This window comes from Maylandia zebra, linkage group LG14 (assembly GCF_041146795.1).
Source record: "Maylandia zebra isolate NMK-2024a linkage group LG14, Mzebra_GT3a, whole genome shotgun sequence".
NCBI lineage: Eukaryota > Metazoa > Chordata > Actinopteri > Cichliformes > Cichlidae > Maylandia > Maylandia zebra.
Genome location: NC_135180.1, coordinates 17,191,617 through 17,202,840, shown reverse-complemented (window position 1 = coordinate 17,202,840; position 11,224 = coordinate 17,191,617). Strand labels below are relative to the sequence as shown.

Here is an 11,224-nt window from a genome sequence, read left to right as displayed (position 1 = left end):
AAGCGCCACTTTAGAGGCTGTCATAGCATATAGCAGCTTTATTTAGAAACTTTTACATTCTCATAAATTATCTCAAATTTTCTTTATAGTTCTCATATTGCACTACCACATTTTAAAGGGGGGCCGAAATGTTTAAAACTTCAATTTTCTCTTACAAATGATGAATGAATCAGAGGGGGAAATAAGTCAAAGGGCCACAGAACTTTAATTGACCACTAAGAAGTGTAGTCTGACATCTATGGACACCTGTAAGAACAAGAAAAACCTAAACTTACAAATGGATTTCTGCTTTTCATCCACTATAAACTGGGGAATCAAAGTCTTCATGTTGTAATGGCAATGAATTAACTGTGTGTTATATAGGTGAGGAACTCTGGGAGATGACTTTTAGATCATAACTGTTAATTTGCTCAGGAAATCTTGATGCACTGCCCTGTCGACCTTGATTTTTCTATGCCGTGATTTTCTTCTTGTTGAACACAAAAAAACATCTAACCTGATAAGTGCTGGTATTCACACCCACCCTATTGTAAATCATAAACTGTCTTCCCCACTAGACTAGTGGGGCTGCTTCTTCTTCTTCTGCAAAGCCATGAAATTAGTGGGTAAGTATCCACATTATTGAAGTGTTAACTGAGAAGACAGGAGACAGACAGGCACTGTGGTCACTAACCTTTCCTCAGGCACAGGCAGCTGCTGAAATGTCACATCCAGCAAACACGCACTACCCGACCTCATTTAGATGAAAGAAATCTGACTGACAAATGCCAGGTAGGGAGCTTTTTTCTTTTCCAAGCTTTTACTGTGTAAACCAGTAAACCGATAGCACAGCCTAGGTCCAGTCAGCAATTATATCATTTGAATGAGACTTCACCGTTTCGGAACACAAGCTGATCTGAGGTACTTTCTAAATTTGGCCCAAATGTTTAAAAATAATACAAAGGGAGGCTCCTCTGGCTTTGATGCAACACGTTCTGTCTTTTCAAATGCACACTTGTCCTTTTACTGGAAGAATAACATCCTGCGTGAGACATTTAGTTCATTCATTTGATTCCAAAAGCAGGGGGCGCAGGGCAGCAGCATGGAAACGTGGGCTATAGCGGGGCTGGAACATCTTGTGGCAGTGTGGCAAAGGCTTCTCTGCAATGATGAATAAACCAGAAGAACATGCGGCCAACTTAAGCCTTCATCAGGGCGCTGACCACAGCACGGGCGTTGAGGCTGCGCAGGTCATTGTAGGTCTGCCCCGTGCCCACAAACACAATAGGCTGGCCTGTGATGTAAGTCATGGAGATGGCAGCACCAACCTGTATAGAAGGAAGGATGACGAATGAGAAATAATGCAAATTATTCACAAGGCAGAAAGCAGCTGCAAACTAATTACCAAACTGCATTCAAATATTCTCTAAATCACAGAAATGAGATGGCCCCAATGGTAAAGTGATCAGAATAAAATACCTTGTCATCAATAGTGTCAAACTTGGTGAGAACAATTCCATCAATGAGGCGAGGCTTGTCAGACATGGAGTGGTCTGCCAGAGCCTGATTAAACTTCACCTATGGACATGAAGCAAAAGCAGAGTTGTTCAGGTACAAACTGCTGAGGAAAGAGTTCACATGTAAATCTCCAACCTAATGCTGTCTAGAGGCAGGGGTGTAACAAAACAGCAGCTTAATGCAATAGCACTGCCCTCTGCTGGACAATTGAATACATAGAATTTTTTTTTTTAACCTAACCAAGTTCTTTTTTAGTAGCGTTAGACACTGACTGAAAGCTCTAGCAGCTGATCGCATGACTCATACAGATATGAACTAACTGTTGTATTACTTCAAATTGAAAATGAACTAATTATTACATCTTATATGTACAAAAAAAATATTTCAACTTTCTGAGTGATCTTACCAGCTGATCAACTGCCTCGTTGCCCACCAGAGCCTCCCCAACAAACAGCACTAGGTCAGGCATGTTGACTGCTATAAGCTTGGCCAGCGCTGTCATTAGGGGGGCGTTGTCCTGCATACGTCCAGCAGTGTCCACCAGCACCACATCAAACGCCTGGTTGCGGGCTACAGGGATCAAAAGTGGAAAGGTGAACAAGTGATACTGAAATGGGTGCAATGCTAATATTAAAAGTGCCACATCCCTTCTTTACAGCTAAGGTACAACACACTGTGCTGTGTGGCATCAACCAGCAACCCCTTACTAATGCCACAGTAGATTTTTGTTTTTTTTTTACCATAGGCAATGGCCTCCATAGCAATTCCAGCAGCATCCTTCCCGTAACCTTTCTCATAAAGCTGGACTACAGGTCGTCCACCGTGCTTCTCGGGGGGATGCAGAGAGTTCAGGCGGCGCTGGTGAGTGCGGAGTTGCTCCACGGCACCAGCACGAAATGTGTCACAGGCTGCGATCAGCACAGTGAAACCATTCTCTATCAGCCAGAAGGAGATCTAGACCAAGGGAAAGGAAAGTTTACCTTTACAAGGACACGGTAAATTACTCAAATTACCAACAAGCAGAAAAATTTCAATGTCAATTCACCTTTGCCAGGTTGGTGGACTTTCCCACTCCATTGACACCACAAAATGTGATGACAAAAGGTCTTCGCTGGCTCTGTGCTTCCATGACATCTCTCAGAATATCCACTCTTCGCTTGGGTTGCAGGATCTGCACCAGTGAGTCTTGCAGGGCCTGCTTTACTGTTGAGGCCACAGCTACACACACACACACACACACACACACACACACACACACACACACACACACACACACACACACAGTTACCCATATGTGCTAGTGCACAACATCATTTACAGATGTAGTGTATTTAATATAATTACACCATAAAGTAACATAGTACCACAATTCATAATTACAATGAATAAAAGAAATGAATAAGTTGGAATTGCCAGTTAAGGCCAAGTATGTGAATCAAGTCAAGGGGGTCATACTGTTACAGCATTCATATCATCAGAGTTATTTTTTTAACAACAAGAGTTGCAGTTAATTGACTTTACTTATCAGTATGAGAGGCTCTGACATACACTTCATGTTTAAAATGGATTACTGTAATTTTATTACTCTTCCCAGCATGCGGACTGGTGCACTCAGAGGAAGAAGGAATATAAACATGATCCTTAAACCATACTATAAATTACAAATCAACACTTTGCTATGTATATAATGTGTACTTACTGGTGAATGTGCCCATGACTTTGCCCTCCAGTTTTTTGGCTACAGAGTCACACAGCTGGGAGGCAATGTCGGCTGCTACATTCTTTGCTGTGTGATCAGAAAGGAGGACAATGAATACCAGACAACGAATACCAGGCTATCATGCCTTCTGCAGCTGACTTCATACCGATCAGGTGGTCCTTCATCTTCTCCAACACTGGTTCCATATCCTCCCGGGTTAAACTCTTGGAGCCCACCAGGCCCTTCAGCATCCCAAACAAACCTCCACCCTTTTTGGAACTGAAAACGAAAGAAAGAAATGCACAAATTATAGTTTAGACAACATTAAAAATGTTATTCCTGATACTCTAAAACTAATATTTCATACCTTGGCTTGCTTGTTTCTCTGATGACCACTTCCTCATCCTCTTCCTCCATCTCCTCTTCATCACTGGACTCGTATTCCACAGACAGCAAGTCTCCCTTCATGGAGGCTGGCTGCATTTCCTGAAAAACAAACGAGGAACTAAGTATGTGGCATCTCGTCACTTATTTTAATCACATTAATCTAACTGCAGATGTCTTAGGGATCTAGGTGGTTAGATTAAAGACCACTAAATACCGGATCAAATTGTGCTTCCAGGTTCTGTTCGGCACCATTTGGAGAACCATTTCCATTCTTGTCGCTGTAGTCCAGATCCCTGGTGCTGCTGCCTCCATTGTTCCAAACACGATTTTGTTTCCCCTTTGGCTTCTGAGGCTTTGGCGACTTACTGTGAGAACGAGATCAGAATAAAAAAATAAATAAAAAATGAGTGTCTCAACATGCTTTGCACACGAGGAGGAAAGAAAATAATCAATTATCATCATCAAACCATGGCTCTAACACAACACAGCAGACAGTCACACACACAAGTAACACTTAATATAAGTTTTGGGGAAAAGAAAAATGAATGAATTTTAAATAATAAGGAAACAATTAAAAATAATAAACTTGGGATTCAGGACAGATTGATAATGACATCAAGATGTGTCTTTAAAACACACATCGCTCTTGGCCTGCTCTCTCTTTTACATGGAAGTATCAGCTGCTTTACCTGGGTTTTTCAGAAGCTCCTGGCCTGTGCTTACGGAAGAATTCCTCTCTGTTCTTTTGCAAGATCTCCTCAGCAGTCAGGCTCTGGTTACCATTCTCCACCATCTTCTGGCCAGAGGCTGAGGCCTTGTCTTGATCCCCTTTGGCAGGCTGAGCTGCAGGAGCTGGAAAGGATTAGAGTGAACTGAGTTTGAAATCACGTTACCCTTACCCATTTAGAGTTTGCTTTTTATAACCGAAAGAGAGCACTTACCCTCCTTTTTGGCATTTTTATTCTTCTTGCCACCCTGTTCCTTGCCTTTGTCCCCACCCTTTGTCTCAATCATTGACTTCACAGTTTTTTGAGATTTCCCAGATTGCTCAAAGGTCCGCATCCCGGCAGGGCCTCGAGCTTTACTGCTCTCCTCCGCCACACTTTTGATAAACAATTAATATATGTCAACATAGGTAATAACAAAAAGAAACTGTCAGGGATGCATCTTTCACTTTTTCTAAGTTAATAAAACAAACATACAACAAAACTATTAAATCTCACAGCTTTTTGATCATATTTCTTATGTGGCATGTAAAACAAATATTTACAAACATATTTTGGCCATTATCAAGACAGACTTGAGTTTGATTGCTGCTAAAATAAAATTTGAATTGGCTTTATGTTCCCAAACATAAAGCAAAGGAGTTCAAGTATTTATGAGGGATGGAAAGATAGAGTGCAAGTTGGGCAGATAGTTTGATGCAGCCTCAGCAGTAACGCGGGCAAGTACGCAAACGTCCAAGTGGACCCTCATGTTAGCCATCTGATGACGAAAACTGTGTCAGTGGGACCCAAGCGAACTCTAGCAGACTTGTGGAAAGTATAATCCCTGCCTATAGGGTGAAAAAGAGTGACAAGCTGTGACATCTGCAGGGGTCTCAGAGTAGAGCTGCTGCTGCTCCTGCATGTTAAAAGCTGCTGAGATGATTCAGGCATCTGGTTAGGATCTCGCCTGGGCGCCTCCCTTTGGTGGTTTTCTGGGCATGGAAGGAGACTCTAAGGTAGACTCAGAACCCGCTGGAGAGATTTATATCTTGTGCAATCGCCCAAGAACTGAAAAGTGTGGCTGGGAAGAATCACATCTGGAATGCCCTGCTTACCCTGCTGCCACCACAATCTGAATTTGGATTACCGGAAGACAATGAATGAATTGGCTTTATATTACTAATAACATTATTTGCACATTTCCATGCCTACCTACAGACATTGGCCTGTGTGTTGTTTGGTACCTAAGTGTTTATTATGGAAATTATTTTGTTTCTTTACCTGAGAAGCACTTTGAAGTCATTCTCAAACTCAAAGCTGTTGTTGAGCAGCTTTAAAGCTCCCTTCTGCTCCAGCTCATTCTTATAGCGATCCCTAAAGCGAAGCTGGACGTCATTTATAAACTTGTCCACATATGTCAGCGTCAGGATCTTTTGAAAACCCACCTAGAGATGCACAGGTGAAACGAGAAAAAGGTAATGATCATAAACACATATAAAACACAAACACCTATCCCCACCTGATTTTTTTTTTAATTCATTCAATACTTATATGAACGACTTACCACAAAAATCAACTCAAACTCGTTGTCGAGCTTGTATTTAAGACTCAAGCCCCCATGACTAAACGAACTGTTCCCACTTCGCTCCTGAAAAAAAAAAGAACATCAACAGCATGTAAACGGGAGCTTTTGCTACTGCAGCTATCGCTGTGTGTGTTTTCAACCACCTAAATTACGTCACTATAGCACAGGAAATATTAAACTTATATATGAATGAGTGGTATGCGGGGGGGCACACAGCCCAGAAGAAGCTTATTTAGTTGATCGCTACGCCATAAGCTAGTGCTAGCATGAGCTACCCGCTAGTGCTAGCATTAGCTGGCCCCTTGTTACAGAGAGCTGGATAAAAAGACAACAGCCACAAGCAGCTAGCCGTGAGGCTCACCTGAAGGATCACCGAGCGGATCAAAGCGTTGACCGGCCCCGTGAAGGATTCAGTGACACCGGCTCCCTGAAAACACCACAACACTATCCCCCCTTTGCTGAAGATGGTGAAGAAGTCTAGCATCTTCTAAGCACGTACCTGGTTTAAATAAAAACACAGACAGATATGTGGATAAAAGCGAAAGAGAGCCCTGGGTTTATAAAATACAGTGTCGTTTTAACGGCTCCTGCCTGCCATTCAGAACACGAACTCTTACCGGATAATACTTAAACTGATAATAAATGCCCCAGGAGTGAAACCCACTACCAGTGAAAAAACTGTTTTAGACACGTCAGAGGCACGATCAGGAAGTGATGTTGACTTCCGGCATTTTTTTTTTTTTTGCTGAGGTTTGCGCTTGCGCAGTGTTCATTTCAATGAACCGGTAGTGTTTTCCTGTCTATTTTACCAGTACCAATGCCAATATTTTTACCAGTTACCTGTAAAAATAATTTGTATTGGGCCTGTCTCTTTAGGTCAACTTCTGTTGTTTAAATGTGTTATAGGCTATAAAAATAACTAAATAAATACATTAATAAATAAATTAATACATGATTTATTCATTAATGTGATTTTTATCATAATAATAATAATAATAATAAAAAGGACACGTTGAGATATATTTTTTCATTCCCAAAATATAATTTATCTAAAGCAATTAAGTGGGTTATATACTAAACTTAGAGGTTACAAACAACATAACACTAGCGTCAATCCCATACCAACGACAGCACTGGTATAATACCAGCGATCCACCCATCTCTTATGTATCTGGGGGGATGTTCTCTGGAGCAAAGTGGAATGAAAGCCAGTAGAAGCAAGACAGATTACATGTCCGAATGAGAATGAGGCGAGTGTAACTGTGAAGCTGTAGGAATAGAGGTACTGAAGGCAGATGAGTTCTAATTCCTGGGGTCAACCATCTAAAACAACAGACAGTGCATAAGAGAGGTCAAGAAAAGTACAGGAAATGTGGAATGGGTGGAGACAAGTGTCAGTGGAGATTTGTGGCAAGAGGATTTCAGCAAGCGAGGAAAGTAAAGGTTTGTAAATTGGAAGTGAGACCTGCTATGATGTATGGTTTGGAGATGGGGGTACTGACAAAAAGTTGATGTTAAGACTTTCATTGGGCGTGACCAGGGCGGACAGGATTAGAAATGAGTTCATCAGAGGAACAGCTCAGGCTGGAAGCTTTGGAGACAATGTGAAAAAAAGCTAGGCTGAGGTAGTTTGGACATATACAGAGATAGTGGAGGTAAGAGCTGAAATGGAGGCAGATGAACCAACCTGCCATTTATTAAAAATGTAATAAAAACAAGCATATACACCCAGCACGCCCCTGCGGGCGGTTTATCCTTCAAGCTCGGGTCCTCTACCAGAGGCCTGGGAGCTTGAGGGTCCTGCGCAGTATCTTAGCTGTTCCCAGGACTGCGCTCTTCTGGACAGAGATTTCCGATGTTGTTCCCGGGATCTGCTGGAGCCACTCGCCTAGCTTGGGAGTCACTGCACCTAGTGCTCCGATTACCACGGGGACCACCGTTACCTTCACCCTCCACATCCTCTCGAGCTCTTCTCTGAGCCCTTGGTATTTCTCCAGCTTCTCGTGTTCCTTCTTCCTGATATTGCTGTCATTCGGAACCGCTACATCGATCACTACGGCCGCCTTCTTCTGTTTGTCTACCACCACTATGTCCGGTTGGTTAGCCACCACCATTTTGTCCGTCTGTATCTGGAAGTCCCACAGGATCTTAGCTCGGTCATTCTCCACCACCCTTGGGGGCATCTCCCATTTTGACCTCGGGACTTCCAGGTTGTACTCAGCACAGATGTTCCTGTACACTATGCCGGCCACTTGGTTATGGCGTTCCATGTATGCCTTGCCTGCTAGCATCTTGCACCCTGCTGTTATGTGCTGGATTGTCTCTGGGGCATCTTTACACAGCCTGCACCTGGGGTCTTGCCTGGTGTGATAGACCCCAGCCTCTATGGATCTTGTGCTCAGAGCTTGTTCTTGTGCTGCCATGATTAGTGCCTCTGTGCTGTCTTTCAGTCCAGCTTTGTCCAGCCACTGGTAGGATTTCTGGATATCAGCCACCTCCTCTATCTGCCGGTGGTACATACCGTGCAGGGGCCTGTCCTTCCATGATGGTTCCTCGTCTCCCTCCTCTTTCTTGGGTTTCTGCTGCCTGAGGTATTCACTGAGCACTCGGTCAGTTGGGGCCATCTTCCCAATGTATTCTTGGATGTTCGTTGTCTCATCCTGGACTGTGGTGCTGACACTCACCAGTCCCCGGCCCCCTTCCTTCCGCTTATCGTACAGCCTCAGGGTGCTGGACTTGGGGTGAAACCCTCCATGCATGGTAAGGAGCTTTCTTGTCTTTATGTCAGTGGTTTCTATCTCCTCCTTTGGCCAGCTTATTACCCCAGCAGGGTATCTGATCACGGGCAGGGCGTACGTGTTGATGGCCCGGATCTTGTTCTTACCATTCAGCTGACTCCTCAGGACTTGCCTGACCCTCTGCAGGTACTTGGTGGTTGCAGCCTTTCTAGCGGCCTCTTCATGGTTCCCATTTGCCTGCGGGATCCCCAGGTACTTGTAAGCATATATATATATATATATATATATATACATATAAAAATTCCCTGCTCACCCCCTTCAAGCTCAGGTCCTCTATCAGAGGCCTGGGAGCTTGAGGGTCCTGCGCAGTATCTTAGCTGTTCCTAGGACTGCGCTCTTCTGGACAGAGATCCCCGTATAATTGGTCTAATCCCTGCCTATAGGGTGAAAAAGAGTGACAAGCTGTGACATCTGCATGTGTCTCTCTCTCTCTCTCTCTCTCTCTCTCTCTCTATATATATATATATATATATATATATATATATATTAGGGGTGCAACGATACACAAAATTCACGGTTCGGTTCGGTTCGATACTTTGGTGTCACGGTTCGATATTTTTTCGATACAAAAAAAATGTTCATGCCTTTTTAATTTGTCATTTATTAAAATTATAAATATATATTTTAACTCAAAAGTACAGTTTTTAAATTTAACCCTAACCCTTGTGCGTGTTTTTTATTTTGACAGCGAATGCGCACCTGCGGACCACTTATGTGCAGCCCTGGTTATTTAGCTCGTCATATTGCAGCCACAGAAATTCTTTTGTCCATGAAACCATAAAGCTGCACTTTCTTTTTGCCTTATAGTCTGATTTATCATAACTTCTCCGTTTTGTGGTAAGCTTTTCTTTGGCTGTCACTTCTTCACCCTGACCTGTCTTATTTGGCTCAGCAGAACTGAAATGCTTTTACACATGCACTCACATAAGCTCAGCGATTCTCTGCACGATCAACCTCTCACATGTTTAAGCTTGCTGCGGGAGATTTCACTTGTCATGTTTGCATAGTAAGCTAACGATTAATAAGACGATGTCAGAGGAATTGGTGCACAAATTATCATCACTCACAGATCAGTGCTGTCGCTCTCTATACACAGTTCACACGATTGCAAAGTGAAAGCAAAAAAACAAGCGCAAATTCAAACGCGACTTCAATATGTCACATATTGACAGTGGCTCACCGATGCCAATGACATAATTACCCAGCTACATTTCTGAAAGAATGCAAAAGCACTGACATGTATTTTTCCTTCCTACAATAGCCCAACGGGCAGGGCAGAGATAGATTTTGGTAGCCCGACTGAAAAAATCGCTAGCTCCGGGACGTCGGGCTAGCGATATTGCAAGCCCTGTATCTGATTGAGGAATCACTCATCTTTGGAAAAGAGAGTTTATTACAGAGAAATGTCTCTTTCCAAAATAAAAGCTATACTATCCGCTTCTTCTGGGCTATATTCTCAGCAGCATAAGGAGAATCATGTGCTAACAGCTGTCTAAATGACTCGGCTAAAGTTAGTAGCATGCTTGCTTTTTTTTTGTCGGCTTCCACTTGTCTTTGCACTACGATGATGTCGGCGTAAATGTGCAGTCATATTCGTTGTGTTCCCGCTAGTGCTTTCAGGTTAATCTCGTTGAAATGACCTTAACGCCACAACACGGCAAATCTCCGTTAAGGAGCTACCGCCGATCGCTCCGTGCATGGGGCTAGACGGCCAACACGTTAACGAGCTAACTGCACTAACACACTAGTTCACACCAATGTAATTGAGCATTGCATGGCACATCCAACATACTGTTTTACTTTAGTCCATGACTCGCTTACCTTCAGGGTCATACGTCACATGAAAACCAAAATAATTCCAAACGCCAGATCTGAATGAGGTTCAATTTGCCTGTTGCAAGTAGAGCTTAACTTCTGTCTCGCTAGCTTGCCCTGCGCTCTTCCTTCTGACTATGCTGTCTGTGTTGAGTGCTCAGTGGATCTGCGCTCGACAGTGCAGCCTAGGCGGAGTAGTCGAACACAGATTCACTGAGCGCTCAACACAGACAGCATCGTCAGAAGGAAAGTTGATAAAATAAATTACAAATGTTGTATTGTTCATACATATGCGTACCGAACCGAAAGCACTGTATCGAACGGTTCAATATCGATACGAATATCGTTGCACCCCTAATATATATATATATATATATATATATATATATATATATATATATATATATATATATATATATATATATATATATATATATATGAACAACTGATGGTACAGACAAGCAGACATACGACAAAAAGAGAAACAAAAAAAGTAAATATGAAACCACCAAGAGGAAACAGCTGGGTTAAGTTAACCAGCAAAAATTCCCCTACAGTTCCCTGAGTACTCAGTATAAGCTACTACCTAAAGAGAAATTTCAGGTAAATAATTGTGTTATTTGATAGTAATAATATAGGCCGAAGACAGGACAATTAAAATCTAAGCTAATCTAAGTCCAATTAAAGAAAAAGTCCTCAAATTAAGGTCCAGAAGTATTATTGTTTTATAATATTT

At 42.5% G+C, this 11,224-nt stretch overlaps 1 protein-coding gene across 1 annotated transcript; it reads right to left on the bottom strand.

The window, feature by feature from the left end:
• Positions 1-9: 9 nt before the first annotated feature.
• Positions 10-6,610, bottom strand: srpra (SRP receptor subunit alpha). The gene is made up of 15 exons (XM_004543931.5): positions 6,493-6,610; positions 6,237-6,374; positions 5,855-5,938; positions 5,572-5,735; positions 4,525-4,685; positions 4,273-4,435; positions 3,798-3,948; positions 3,564-3,682; positions 3,363-3,475; positions 3,197-3,283; positions 2,543-2,715; positions 2,238-2,451; positions 1,904-2,067; positions 1,459-1,557; positions 10-1,307 (listed from the first exon to the last, which is right to left on the bottom strand). Exons 2-15 carry the CDS (start codon positions 6,357-6,359, stop codon positions 1,179-1,181), a joined length of 1,944 nt encoding a protein of 647 aa, XP_004543988.1. The 5' UTR covers positions 6,360-6,374; positions 6,493-6,610; the 3' UTR covers positions 10-1,178.
• Between the last annotated feature and the right edge of the window lie 4,614 nt (positions 6,611-11,224).

Bases quoted from the DNA above. Each gene is read 5' to 3' on its own strand.
- srpra (XM_004543931.5), bottom strand. From the start codon at position 6,359: ATGCTAGACTTCTTCACCATCTTCAGCAAAGGGGGGATAGTGTTGTGG. The intron at 2,452-2,542 runs GTGAATTGACAT...CCCTTGGTCTAG, and splicing joins AGTCCACCAACCTGGCAAAG to ATCTCCTTCTGGCTGATAGA. The intron at 1,558-1,903 runs GTAAGATCACTC...TCATGTCCATAG, and splicing joins ACGAGGCAGTTGATCAGCTG to GTGAAGTTTAATCAGGCTCT.